The sequence below is a fragment of the Quercus robur genome, chromosome 4, assembly GCF_932294415.1.
Source record: "Quercus robur chromosome 4, dhQueRobu3.1, whole genome shotgun sequence".
In the NCBI taxonomy this organism is placed as follows: Eukaryota; Viridiplantae; Streptophyta; class Magnoliopsida; order Fagales; family Fagaceae; genus Quercus; species Quercus robur.
In genome coordinates this window covers 74,252,120-74,266,380 of record NC_065537.1, presented here as the reverse complement: position 1 = coordinate 74,266,380, position 14,261 = coordinate 74,252,120, and the positions used below count along the sequence as shown (strand labels likewise).

Here is a 14,261-nt window from a genome sequence, read left to right as displayed (position 1 = left end):
TATATAGAATTTTAATAAGTTTTTTCATAAGAGTTCTCATAAGGAATAAAAATGTTTTGTATGTGAGTGTTGGACACTCTCTTATTCTCTCATTGGAAAACTGATTGAGAGACCACACTTCTTAGGCATTAAGTGGAATTGGAGTGAAGATTAAAAGTGTTCCTAAGTGCTTCTAATATTTTCACCGCACCAAGGTACGCTTTTTTGTTCTTAAATTCTAAAACTTACATAGTACATGTTATCAATTGCGAATGAAGTAGATCCGTTAATTTTCCGCTGCGTATATTTTGTATGCGATACAAACATATATTTTTTCTACATTTTGTTGGGTTTCGGCAACTTTGGGTGGTTTAGCTAGGTTATGGGTGTCAGTTGAAAGGGGTGGCTTTGGGTTGTGGGTGTGGGTTGATTGATTCGGCGATGGGGTTCCAATTTGCAGGTTGTGGGTGGCGAAGATGATGGTTTTGGGTGATTAATTTATTTTGGATGTGGTGGGTTGCAATTTGTTGTGATTGTGGTGGTTGGGGGTTGCGGTTGTGAGTGATGTTGGTGGTGGCTTGTGCAGTGGTTTTGGTGGCTGTGACAGTGTCTGATCGTGGCTAAGGCGGTGGTTGTTGTGGCTGAAGCTATTGCGTATTGTGTTAGGATATCTTATTTTATTGTATTGTTTATATTATTTTAATAAGCTGAATGTTTTTTTTTTTTTTTTTATATTCTCTAATAAGTTGAATGTTAAAATAGAATTTTTGATGTTGGATATATATAATAAAGTGAATTGTTGAAATAGATAAAATAGGTTTTTGAGTTGCTAAAACCTATATTTTTTTAGAACTTTGATGTTAAGGAGTTTTCAAACCATTTAAGCTAAAATTTAATAATTTTACTTAGATAAGTGGAAAAGAGTAGTAGATAGTTGGATATTCTTTTAACTACATGGAATAATCTCATAAAAAGCAAATAAAAATAAAAACTACATGAAAATATGTGATAAAGATAGTTTTTTTATTATTTATTTATAAAAATTAACATGGTTTTTTCTTTTAAATATTAGAACCTTTTTTTTTGGGGTTAGAAAATTGAAATAAACGTTATTTCAAAACTTTTTTTTTATAAAAATAGAAGAGTCAGAATACAAATAAACTACTCAAAATCCACAAAGTTCTTCAACAAACCCTATATCAACATTTGACTCAACTAGGGCCCAAAAATAAAACCCTCATCCGAGATATTGGGTTGGGTCGGTTTCCTCGGGTTTAATGGCCTCCCACCTACTCTCTACAAAAAGAACTGAAAACGAACCGGGTTAAGCCCATCTCAACAAACAAACCCGAGTTTTTGCCCGTTGGGTTATTCCTTCATCGCCTCTAATAACGTTATCAAATTATTGAGTTTTGAAAAAAACCCAAAAAAAAAAAACCCCAATTCTCTCTCTAGGGTTAGGGTTTATCATCCAAATTAAAAAAAAACCCTAATTTCAAAACCCCCTTGATTCTTCTCTCGAATTGCTCGCAATGACGAAAGTGTACGGAACCGGCGCGTACGATTTCAAGCGGCACAGGGTGGCGGAGTACCCGGTGGATCCAACGTCGTCGGCGACGCAGCCGGCGGCGGAGAAGCCGGTGGAGTCTGCGCTGCCGAGCACGATAACGCTGTTGGAGATTCAGCGGGACCGGCTCACGAAGATCGCGGAGGATAACTGGTCGAAAGCTGCCGGAGGAGGTGGAGGAGGTAAAGGCTCCGGCGGTGAGAAGCGGTTCGATCCGGAGCTGGTGAAGGAGATTTACAAGACGGAGTTGCTGGTCAAAGGAGGGAGAAAGCCCGTGCCGTTGCAGAGGGTGATGATTTTGGAGGTGAGTCAGTATTTGGAGAACTACCTCTGGCCCAATTTCGACCCCGATACGGCGTCGTTCGAGCACGTCATGTCGATGATTCTCATGGTCAATGAGAAGGTAAAATAGTTGTTGTGAAGTTCATATACAAAGTATGAAGTTTTTATTTTTATTAATTTAGTTTATAATTGTATGAATGAGCTTGAGATTTTACTAAGCACAGCATAGTTAGAACACTTTGAAGTGTGAAACTCAAAATCTTTAGCTAAAACTACCCTTTGCACTCATTAAAACTGTATTAACTGCTTAGCCCGTTAGGAGTGAATAATGCACTTGGATTATCTGGTAACTAGTTTTGGTGGGTGGGGTCAGTTGCTTAGACGCGAGTCCAAAGGGCACTTTTTTAGAAAGGTTTTGTAGTAAAAAAAAAAAAAAAAAAACTGTACAAGGGATATACCCCACAAATTACACAAAGTTTTTTTATGCAATGAGGTTTAAAAAGTTCTGATTTTTGCATCCCATTTAATAGCTTGATAAAGGCTTTCTTTAGATTTGGTAACACCATTATACAAAGCCAGAGCCCAGGCTACTTTGCGGGTTACTGATTTGAGACCGTTTTTCCTTGAAGTACTGACAGCTTGTTGAAAAATATTGTACCCGGATTGCCTTCAATATGATGCCATATTCTTATGATAAAATTACACTCAATAAATAAGTGATCCCTGCTCTAAATGTAACCTCCACAGAAAACACAGAGAGAATTGCCTTGATAGCGCAAACTCAAGAATCTATCGCAAGTGCTAAGCCTATTTCTAAGGTCAGCTAGCTTATATGGGTCTGTTTGGATACCGTTTATTGCTGAAAACTGAAAATTGAAAAGTGAAAACATTGTAGCAAAATAATTTTTAAATGTGTGAATAATGCCGTGGGACGTAGTTTTAAAGTTGTTTTTGCTGAAAAAAGTACTTGCGGGTCCCGTGAATAGTGCATGGGACCCACACAAAAAACGCAGACGCGCGTTTGCTTTCCTTTTCAGTGCAATCCAAACATGCACTAAATGTGTCTTGGAATACTAAAAGAGTGCTAGACCATACTCCACCAATCCACAACTGGAAGTTTAGACCTGATAGCTTCCCACGTATTTGCACAATTGACGACACTGGATTGGGAGACAGGCCATGCAACAGAATCCCTCTTCCCAAGCTCACCTTGAACACTTTAACTTCAATTTCAACCAGAACATCAGCTTTAGCTAGCGTCCATCACCAATTATTGATCAGATAAAACACTGGAGATTTGAAAATTGATGTTGCTGCCAGTATCATAAACAACTCTGAAACCATATTTAGGAAACAAAGGACCATCTGTGTGTGAGTTATCTAGCAATACAAAAACTTCTCCTCCCTGCTCAATTCTATGTTTTTGTAAATGCCTAGCTAGCTCTCTAAGAAGTAATTTCCATTTTTTCTCCAACCCCATGATGCATCACAAGGAATATGACAACCCAAAATCTTCTATTCCTTAACAGATACTCAAAACCCATTGAATTCATATGGAACCTGCTTTAACAAAAATATTCTAAATGTGCTTTAGAATTTCTTCCTTATTCCATTAAACTACTTTCTTTAAAGCTAATCTTCCCTCTCTCTTTGGGGCACACACCAAATCCCAAGCCTCGTTTGCCACTAAAGATGAGTCATCACTTATTGGTGCCCTTCCACAAGAAGCCCTAGAGCAATGATTCTCACAATTTTAGCAGGGAGAATAAAAATACTGGTCCAATATACCTGAATTCCATGCAAGACAGATTGAAGCAATTGTAATCTTCCTGCAAATGACAGATGCTTTGTGGACCATATAACAGCTATGTTGTTTGCATGTGTAATTTACCATAAAAAAGTGCTATATGCATGTGTGTATAATACTGTAATATGCACTTTTTTATTCTATTAAAAGAAGCAGATAAAAGACTCCGTCTAATCTGGTGTAATAGTTTTGTGACACTTTAGTTGTAGAAGCATGAGGTTTTTGGTGTTCTGTTTTGTAAATGTGGTTATGGGGGATTGATTTTGAATGGGATGGATAGTTATGATGAGCTTCTGAAATCACAGTTTTTTTATGTGGAAAACTTGCAGTTTCGGGAGAATGTGGCAGCTTGGGTATGCTTTTATGATCGAAAAGACATTTTTAAGGGATTCCTTGAGAGGGTCCTTCGGCTGAAGGAGGTTTGTCTACTTTTTCTTTCTATGGTTGTATTTTGGTCCTTTTATTATAAGGACTTTTGTAGTTGTTTGTTTGCTTATGAATTTTTGCAGCATGTTTGTTGGGTTTTTGTGTGTATCATGATGAGACTGGTTTTTGCATTATCTGTTTTAGGTTTAAAAGGATTATTTAGTATGTGCACTCCCATAATATATGCTCACTTTCTTTGAATGTGTAATGGTCATAAACTAGCATGATTTCTAATGAAACCTCTGATTAAATGGTCTAACTCTTTGAGAATTTACAAACTTGTAAATGTCTTATTGAATGTATGACATTCCAAAGGCGGTTTTATTATGTTCTCAGCTATTGTAGTCTATGTACTTGTTGATTTTTTCCAGATATAATTTATTACTTGTCAAAAGAAAAGGCGGTTATGAATTTTGCTTTTTAAAAGAACTTCTATGAAGGTAGGTTTACTTTTAAACATATGATCTGATTATATGATGAACTTGATGCACTGTTGATGTATCTGAATCTCTTATATGTCAAATGTAACTGTAGGGAATAGAATTAAGCATTGCCGAGAAGACGAATTACTTGGTTTTCATGATCAATGCCTTTCAGGTATGCTAGCATCCTACTTTATGCTTTGATCATATACATTTAGATGCTAGAAACAATCACTTGTTGGATGTCTCTAACCTATTATGTGGTCCATATATGCATTATCTCCTAAACCTTTTAATTTGCTTAATTAGCAGTCATACTCTATTTATGTGATATGTACGAATATATTATTTATATCTCATTATATCAATGCTTCCATTTTTTTTAATTTTCATTTCATGGTCTTTATGAAGTTAGAATGATTAAGTTGCTGATGGTTAGTTTTTCGCACTTCTAAATTCTCAGTGGAAAGAAATAAACTTCAGACACGCACTTAAAATATACCTGTATTTGATTCTTCCTAAGTAGAGCTGCATGACGCTTATTGCCCTTATGATAAGAAATAATTGAAAGTCATCTAAACTCAAGTATGTCCAGACGTTGTTACATGCTCGACGCAGTCATACACTTGGTCATGTATACATATGCTTGCGCCTATAAACTTATATTGTACAATTCATTCTTGCAAATAAATGAGTTCTTGTTTAGTTGTTTGTCTGTTGATTTATATGTTGTGTAACAGAGCTTGGGAGATGAGGTTGTCAGCGAGGCTGTGTTGAGATTAGCAAGTTTGCAATCCTGGCACAGTTTGTCATATGGTCGTTTTCAGGTATGACACATGCTCTTTCTTAATCTGTTTCCATAGTGGTTGGCATTTATTAAATATCTGCTTCTCTTCTCTGTAGATGGAGCTTTGTCTTAATCAGGAATTGATCAAGAAATGGAAAAGAATGATAAAGAGAGAAGCTAAGGAGGCAACAAAGCGAGGAGAGCTTTTTGACCCGTCAACTAAGCTTGAAGTGAAATTCTTGAGAAATCTTATTGAAGAATTTCTGGAGGTTTTATCGTACAATAAACTATGAAGTAATTGTTTGATCTATAACTATGGTGCGCAAGGCATTTATGTTTAAGTTTATCAATTTGTACCAGGTATTGGATTCAACGGTTTTTTCCCAGGAACAACATGTTAATGAAGATGATAAAATAATTGATGCTTATGGTTTGAAGCAAGTTGACGATGCTTGTGTTTTGTACTGTGAGAGGTTTATGGAATTTCTTATTGATCTCTTGAGCCAACTGCCAACAAGGAGGTAAAGTGCACTTTTTTTTCCTTATCATTCTCCACACTCCCTTTTGAAGATGTGGAGTGCATGTCAACTCAATTGCTAGCATCCTTCATTAGTTCTCTTTATGAGTGGTCTTTTGCATTGGGTCTTACAGATGGTAATTCTGTTCAATGTTTCATAGAGTCCATTCATATGTAGATATTTTTTTCCGTTTGTAATACAACAGGGTACTTTGTGACTTTTTTCATGAAGTAATCTCGTTTCAATAAAATTATTCTTACTTTCATTAAAAAAAAAAGTTTCGTAAACTTATATCTGAGCAGATGTGGATGGGCTTATGTGATTGCATTCTGTGTTTTTTTAATGGTAATTTTAGTTTGAAATTACACTTAATTAAGTTTAGCAAGTAGAAAGATGAAATGGGACTTTTTTCTGTTCTGATCTATAATAGTTTCCTTGGTTTTTATGTTTTTAAAGTTGAGATCTTAGTGTTTTGTTCTTCAATCTTGCCTATATGTGGAGAATAATCTTAAAATCCAAAATGATACTGTACAACTGGTTCCTGTTCCCCACATTATTTGACATTGGTTTCTTTAGATTGTGGTGATTATTTTATCACATACTAGATCTTCCTTGGAAAAGATTTTTCAAAGTGAAATTATACGCTTTTATGATCTGTGAATGGTGGAATCCTTTGGTCAACTTATTTACTCATGCTATGTTTTATGATTATTTTTTCTTCTCGAGTTCTATATATCATTTTTTTTTATGGGAATAATTTTATTCTCTTTTTTTCAAAACGTTTTCTCTTTTCTGGGGCATACAGGTACCTGAGACCTCTTGTTGCTGATGTGGCTGTTGTTGCCAAGTGCCATCTGAGTGCACTCTATAAACATGAGAAGGGGAAACTCTTTGCACAACTGGTCGACTTGCTGCAGTTCTATGAGAAATTTGAGATTAATGATCATGTTGGGACTCAACTGACAGATGATGAGGTGCTGCAGTCTCATTATGACCGCTTCCAATCTTTTCAACTGCTTGCATTCAAGAAGATCCCCAAGGTCCGTGTCTCAGCAGGCATTTATAATTGTTCTGAATTGAAAATGTCACTGCTTATGATGTTAATATTAAGGAACAATTAGTTGTTATCATTATTGTTGTTATCACCATTATTGCTCTGATTATTGTTTAATTCAATTCGATAAATGTCTCAACTTTCTTTCCATTGGTGCTTGTAGTTGCGAGAACTTGCATTGGCTAACATTGGTGCAATTAACAAGCGGGCTGATCTCTCTAAGAAGTTGTCTGAGCTTTCTCCTATGGATTTGAGGGATTTGGTTTGCCACAAGGTTTGTAAATGAATGATTGATTACATGTTGCCTTATGTTGATAGTCACTTTTGATCTCATGCCTAGGACCAGAATGAGTTCTTGTTGATCTTCATGTGGAGTTTGTTAGTGCTTCCTCTACCCTTGCACAACTGTTTATACAAAGGTCATTTTTGTTGCTGTTGGCTCCCAAGAATTATCACTCTTTTACCTCTAAAATCACAAGTCATAAAATTCTACCATCAGTTAGCACAGTACTGAGAAGAACTAGATGTATTTTTTTATTTTAGGAGTGTATGAGAAATTTGATAAGGTTTTCTTTCTCTTTTTATTTTTTTGGGGGTGGGTTGGGGAAGGGGGATGCAAATTAATAATATATTCTTTAATGTCTCTGCTAAGTGGTAAGTTGATTATAAGTACTTGTTTAGAACAACAAGTTCTGGGATTTACCCTGTGAAGGCCTTAATGTTAATGATTCTGCATGTAGTATTGTAACTATATTAAAATTTCTGGCTTTAACTGCCATCGGGTTTTAGAAATGAATTATATTTTAATAATTTTTTTGTACATGAAAGTCCCTATACTATCCCTTGCAGACTCAAGAGAAAGTTATTCTTCTGTAATTCTGTCTGGGGCAAATCTGGTATTCTGATGCTGCCATTCATCTTGTGTTGCACTAGTTTAAAATCATGTCATAAAACAGTTTGGCTGTAATATTCTTTCTTAATGTACTCTCCCCTCTCATGCTTTCTCCCTGTGTGTGTGACTGTGTTTACGTATAAAGATATTGTTTTAAAAACTGTATGATTTTTGGACACTAGCTGACATGATCCCTTTTTTCAGCTCAAACTGATCTCAGAGGAAGATCCCTGGTCAGAAAGGGTTGATTTTCTTATTGAAGTCATGGTCTCCTTTTTTGAGAAACAACAATCTCAAAAAGAAGCCATAAATGCTCTCCCACTCTACCCAAACGAGCAAATTATGTGGGATGAAAGCCTTGTACCAAGCATAAATTACTCTGGCGAGGGTTGTCTAGCTCTTCCAAAACTTAATTTACAATTCTTAACGCTTCATGATTATCTTCTGCGAAATTTTAATCTCTTCCGTCTTGAATCAACATATGAGATACGTGAGGATATTCAGGAAGCTGTACCACATCTCCTTGCCTACATCAATAATGAAGGAGAAACTGCTTTTCGTGGTTGGTCAAGAATGGCTGTGCCAATTAAAGAATTTAAGATCACCGAGGTAAAACAGCCAAACATTGGAGAAGTCAAGCCGTCATCTGTTACTGCAGATGTGACTTTTAGCATTTCCAGTTATAAAGCACAAATAAGATCAGAGTGGAATGCCCTTAAAGAGCACGATGTTCTGTTTTTACTTTCGATTCGCCCTTCATTTGAGCCTCTAAGTGCTGAAGAAGCTGCCAAGGCAAGTGTGCCACAAAGGCTTGGACTTCAGTATGTGAGGGGATGTGAGATTATTGAGGTTCGTGATGAGGAGGGAACTCTCATGAATGATTTCACAGGAAGAATTAAAAGAGATGAGTGGAAGCCTCCAAAAGGGGAACTGAGAACTGTAACTGTTGCTTTAGATACAGCGCAATACCACATGGATGTCAGCAATATTGCAGAGAAAGGTGCAGATGATGTTTATGGGACATTCAATATATTGATGAGGAGGAAGCCAAAAGAAAACAATTTCAAAGCAATTTTAGAGTCTATAAGAGATCTTATGAATGAATATTGTATCGTTCCTGATTGGCTGCACAATGTATTTTTGGGCTATGGGAATCCTTCTGCAGCACAATGGACTAACATGCCTGATCTTTTGGAAATAGTAGATTTCAAAGATACTTTCCTTGATGCTGACCATTTGAAAGACAGTTTTCCGGATTATAAGGTTTGCTATTGTTTTCCCTTTCTTTTGATGTTTTATGTATAATCATGCATTGAGTAAAAATAATGTCACTTAAAAACTACCTTTCCTTCTCTTCTTTTAGGTTTGTTTTATAAATCCAGATGGCAGAGAAAACTTGCAGCCGATGCCTCCTTTTCGAATTAGGCTTCCCAAGACGCAGAAAGGCGGTAGTCATGCACTTACTGGGAATAAGATATCTGGTGTTGATTCAGCAGATGGTGTCAATATGGAGGATACACTCATTGTTGAGGCATACACTCCTCCTGACCCAGGTCCTTATCCCCAAGATCAGCCAAAACAGAACTCAGTTAGATTTACACCTACACAGGTGCTATGCAACTATTTTTTTTCAATTGCACTGTATCATTTTCATGCTTATTTGTGTTAAATCCTTTCTTATGATCCGAAGTCCTTTGCCTATTTATTGTAATCCTTATATAATTGGTACTTATCCCATTGGCTGCGTGAATTTAAGTTTGAATTGGCAAATTTGTTAACTAAATTGATCATTTAGTGGGCCTTTATATAATTATATGCAACTTGTATCTCGGTTTAAACTTGATTATTATGTTAGAATATAAAGTCATAGTTAGCTCTTAACTGTCCTGTTCTAATTAGATTAATAGTAGTATCTAAATAGGGATGATCAGATGGGGAAGAGAGGGCAATTCACCCCCTGAACATTTTGACTGGAAAGAAACAGTACTGAACCACACTAACAGTTACTAGGGCTTATGAGAGGAACCTAGCTTAAGTATCCAACCCCAGGCTGTGTGAGTTTTCCCTTCTAACAGGAAAGAGAAATGAGAAGTAAGAAAGTAAATGGACTTTAATCTTCTCCTGGGCTGAATTTGCTCTCTCTTTTTATTGACTGAATTGGTCATCTGTTTATCATGGTTGTATGACTGAAGTTTCTGCTACCAGACTTTTAGCTTTGAAATTCATCTTTATGCTCAAGCAATTTATGATTTAGACATGGCATCTGATATTTTTTTTACTGATTAGAGACATTTTGGTTGTCTTTTGTGTTTATTTTACCTTGTGAAAGTGAATGATACATATACAAGATTTTGGAATATCAAGGATTCTCATTGGATTTTCATATTGAGAGCTGTGATCATTGATGGCTGGTATTGTGAATGGTACATATGCTAATTTCAATGGATGATATTATGCATGTAATCATTTTGAATACCCTTTTGTAGTATAGCCAATGGAGAAGGTACATAGACTAGCAGACCTCATGTGCGTAATTAGGCTTCCAGCTCTATGTTGGAGCTAACTTGTTCAACTCCATGTTGATAATAAAATGCACAGACTCTTGGCTTGGAAGATATCTCTCTTTATTTTTGTTTTAGTTTCACACATGGATGAAAAACATTATCCTGATACCTTTTTGTGTTAAGTGTAAATTGTGGGTTATATATGTGGTAAGTCATTTTCTGGGATCCTCAAATCTTTGTTTCAATTGAATTCAATTTTTGTTGCAGTCTTGTGAGGATTTTTGTGAATAAACTTATCTTTGTGCCACTTTGGAAAAATTATTCGACTCTAATAAAAATATGCAACTGTAGTTTAGTTCTAGTGTTCTCATATTTTGCTTCTAGATTCATTTCAACATTGGTGCTGGTGTTTGTGTGAACATCATTACTTACATTTGCCATGTTTACATCTTTTTGAAAGTGTCACTAAGTATTTGTAGTGTTTTTTGTTGCACAGATTGGAGCAATCATCTCTGGTATTCAGCCTGGACTAACTATGGTTGTGGGTCCACCTGGTACGGGAAAAACTGATACAGCTGTGCAAATCCTGAATGTGCTTTATCACAATTGTCCTTCTCAGCGGACATTGATAATCACACATTCAAATCAGGCTTTGAATGACCTTTTTGAGAAGATAATGCAGGTACCACTTCAGGATGATAACTTTGCCCTTCCTCTTCATTTGTATAGTGATTATGCTTGAGCTTGTAGTGTGTACGGTTCTTTGGCTACTAGTAGGATAGTTTTTAATGCATCTTCATGTTTATTGTTTTAGAGGGATGTACCTGCACGTTATCTACTCCGTCTTGGTCAAGGAGAACAAGAACTAGCGACTGATCTCGATTTTAGTAGGCAAGGCCGTGTGAATGCAATGCTTGTCCGACGGTTAGAACTGCTTGGTGAAGTGGAGAGGTTGGCTAGATCTCTTCAACTGCCTGAGGATGTAGGTTATACATGCGAAACTGCTGGATATTTCTGGTTGCTTCATGTATACTCTCGCTGGGAACAATTCTTGGCGGCTTGTGCTGAGAATGAAGATAAACCAACATTTGTTAAAGACCGCTTTCCCTTCAAGGAATTTTTCTCTGACACTCCGCATCCAATTTTTATGGGTGAGTCTTTTGAGAAAGACATGAGAGCCGCTAAGGGGTGCTTTCGTCATCTTAAGACCATGTTTCAAGAGCTTGAAGAGTGTAGGGCATTTGAATTGCTCAAGTCAACGGCTGATCGAGCAAATTATCTCATGACCAAGCAGGCAAAGATTGTTGCAATGACTTGCACTCATGCAGCTCTCAAGAGGAAGGACTTTCTTCAGCTAGGTTTCAAGTATGACAACTTGTTGATGGAAGAAAGTGCCCAAATATTGGAGATTGAGACCTTCATCCCAATGTTGCTCCAGAGGCAAGAAGATGGTTATGCACGGCTTAAGCGCTGCATCCTGATTGGTGATCATCATCAGTTGCCTCCTGTTGTGAAGAACATGGCTTTCCAGAAGTATAGCCACATGGATCAGAGTCTATTTACAAGGTTTGTTCGTCTTGGCATTCCTTATATTGAGCTCAATGCCCAGGGTAGAGCCAGGCCAAGTATAGCCAAACTGTACAACTGGAGGTACAGAGATTTGGGTGACCTTCCTTATGTAAAGGAGGATGCTGTCTTCCATAGAGCAAATGCTGGATTCTCCTATGAGTACCAGTTAGTGGATGTGCCCGATTACCAAGGTAGAGGTGAAAGCGCCCCTTCCCCTTGGTTTTATCAAAATGAGGGAGAAGCTGAATATGTTGTCAGTGTCTATATGTACCTGCGTTTACTTGGGTACCCAGCAAATAAGATATCCATCTTGACAACTTACAATGGCCAGAAACTTTTGATCCGTGATGTTATCAATAGAAGATGTGTTCCATATGACTTCATTGGTCCACCCAGCAAGGTAAATTACCAAGCGAACCCCCTTTTACATTATAATTAGCAGGCATATCAACAGTTAGATTGTGGGTCAGGATGTGTAAATTTTACATTTTTCGGGATGAACATGTGCTCTACCAAGAGCAGAGGCCTGGTTGGACTCTCCTAATTGATGGTTTCACTTTTTTAATATCCTGTGTGCATGTTAAACATGATTAACTACCCCAGCCATCCTTGTGTGAGGTTTTATTTTATTGTCATTGTTGCCTGTTTAGATGTTATTCTTCTAAAATATTAGTAGGACCGCGCTATGTTATCATATTAATATGTTACTGTTTTTACTAATGTTTGTGTATAGGTTACAACTGTTGATAAGTTTCAAGGTCAGCAAAATGATTTTATATTGCTGTCTCTTGTGCGTACTCGCTTTGTTGGTCACCTTCGTGATGTTAGAAGATTGGTTGTTGCCATGTCTCGTGCCCGACTTGGTTTGTATGTGTTTTGTCGCCGATCTCTGTTTGAACAATGCTATGAACTGCAGCCTACATTTCAACTTCTGCTTCAGAGACCTGATCGCCTTGCCCTCAATCTAAATGAGATCACATCATATACAGAACGACATGTTGAAGACACTGGACCTATCCATCTTGTCAGTGGTGTTGAGGAGATGATTAGCATTTTTAACTGGAGGTATCAGGTATGTATGGCTTTCTTTTTCGGGTTTTAAATTTTTATGCTCATTAGTGCATGATTGGTGCATCGATTTGGAAAGAAGTTTTGACTTTAGGTTATGCAGAAATGCTTTTAATTGCTTAAATTTGTATCACACTTGAATGTAATCTATATCCTCATCCACGCAGGATGATGGCTTAATCTGTTAACCTGGACCTTTTTCTTAACTTTTATTGTTTTGGTTACCTGTAATTGCACAATTGGCTGAATTCTAAAGTTGAGACTTGTAATTTTCTTGATGTCAGGAACGATACATGAGTCATCAATTTGATCATTATATGACCTACTCGGGACAAAATGATCAACAAAATTCAACAACTTTGTTCAATGCCATGGACACTGATACACCTTCTGTGCAACATGGAAGCAGCATGGAAGAGGATACTAGGATAGATGGGGATGTTCTGCCTGCAAGTCATTCAAATGGGGAAGTAGATAAGGAAGCTAGTAAAAATGATGAAAATGATAGGCAACCTGAAAGCAGCAATTCAAGTGAGGAAAATATGACGGAGTAGTGTAGTTAATAGTGCTTCTCACAGGAGTCCTCTTCTTTTGCTAATTTTAAATGATCTGGAGGTTCAGTTTTATGTCAATCACAATCATGGCAGCCAGCCAATGCCTTTCCTAAAACTGAGGTATTAAGATAATAACTGCAGAAACTAGGTCTCAAGTCCTTCATTGGTGTTTAGGTGAAAAACTTGGAACTCAAAAATAGGCCTGGAAGTTGTGAGACTAAAGTACTGAAGAGCAAGCACGTCATGTGGCAGAAAGAAAAGATGCATGTTGCATATCAAAATATGTTTCAGCTGTACAGTGCCAAATTTGTTGAACATTTTTATATCCTGAGATAGGAAATTATCTGTTCCTGCTGTCTATACCAAATACTAATTGTAAGTAAAGCATCATGCAATTTTGGGCTTAGCTAATGTTGTTACTAATTTATTCCAACTATGACTATGCTTTTTTTCTTACTAATGGTGGAAAATGTTATCATTGTACACTCATTTTGTACTGTTTGTGTGTGCCCGTGCGCATTAAAAAGTTTGAGATTTTAATGGTGGTTTAGATGATGAAATTAGATGGCTTTGTATTTGGCTACTAACACTTGGTTTTTTTTATTTTTATTTTTATTTTTTTGTCTAATCACACCCTCTATACTTTTAGGTTGATTTAATCTCATCTCTTTTAGCTATATTTTTGTATCAAATTACTAATGAAATTGTCACGTGGTATTCAATTGGTTTACCAATTACGAATGCATGACATTTGGGATATTTTTGCACAGTTGCCTTCTTATATTTAAAATCACCTTAAGAAAAATGTAAAATATAGAATAGTTCTTTAATT

At 36.7% G+C, this 14,261-nt stretch overlaps 1 protein-coding gene across 1 annotated transcript; it reads left to right on the top strand.

Moving 5' to 3' along the window:
- Positions 1–1,387: 1,387 nt before the first annotated feature.
- Positions 1,388–13,885, top strand: LOC126723704 (uncharacterized). The gene is made up of 14 exons (XM_050427476.1): positions 1,388–1,949; positions 3,965–4,054; positions 4,596–4,658; positions 5,224–5,310; positions 5,387–5,539; positions 5,631–5,791; positions 6,594–6,828; positions 7,006–7,116; positions 7,939–8,997; positions 9,098–9,343; positions 10,735–10,920; positions 11,053–12,207; positions 12,541–12,879; positions 13,160–13,885. Exons 1-14 carry the CDS (start codon positions 1,512–1,514, stop codon positions 13,427–13,429), a joined length of 4,593 nt encoding a protein of 1,530 aa, XP_050283433.1. The 5' UTR covers positions 1,388–1,511; the 3' UTR covers positions 13,430–13,885.
- Positions 13,886–14,261: the final 376 nt, after the last annotated feature.

What these genes read in the sequence shown, in the direction of transcription:
- LOC126723704 (XM_050427476.1), top strand. Translation starts at nt 1,512, where the DNA reads ATGACGAAAGTGTACGGAACCGGCGCGTACGATTTCAAGCGGCACAGG. An exon ending in TCATGATCAATGCCTTTCAG is followed by an intron (nt 4,659 to 5,223) that starts GTATGCTAGCAT and finishes GTTGTGTAACAG; the next exon opens with AGCTTGGGAGATGAGGTTGT. An exon ending in CATTCAAGAAGATCCCCAAG is followed by an intron (nt 6,829 to 7,005) that starts GTCCGTGTCTCA and finishes TGGTGCTTGTAG; the next exon opens with TTGCGAGAACTTGCATTGGC.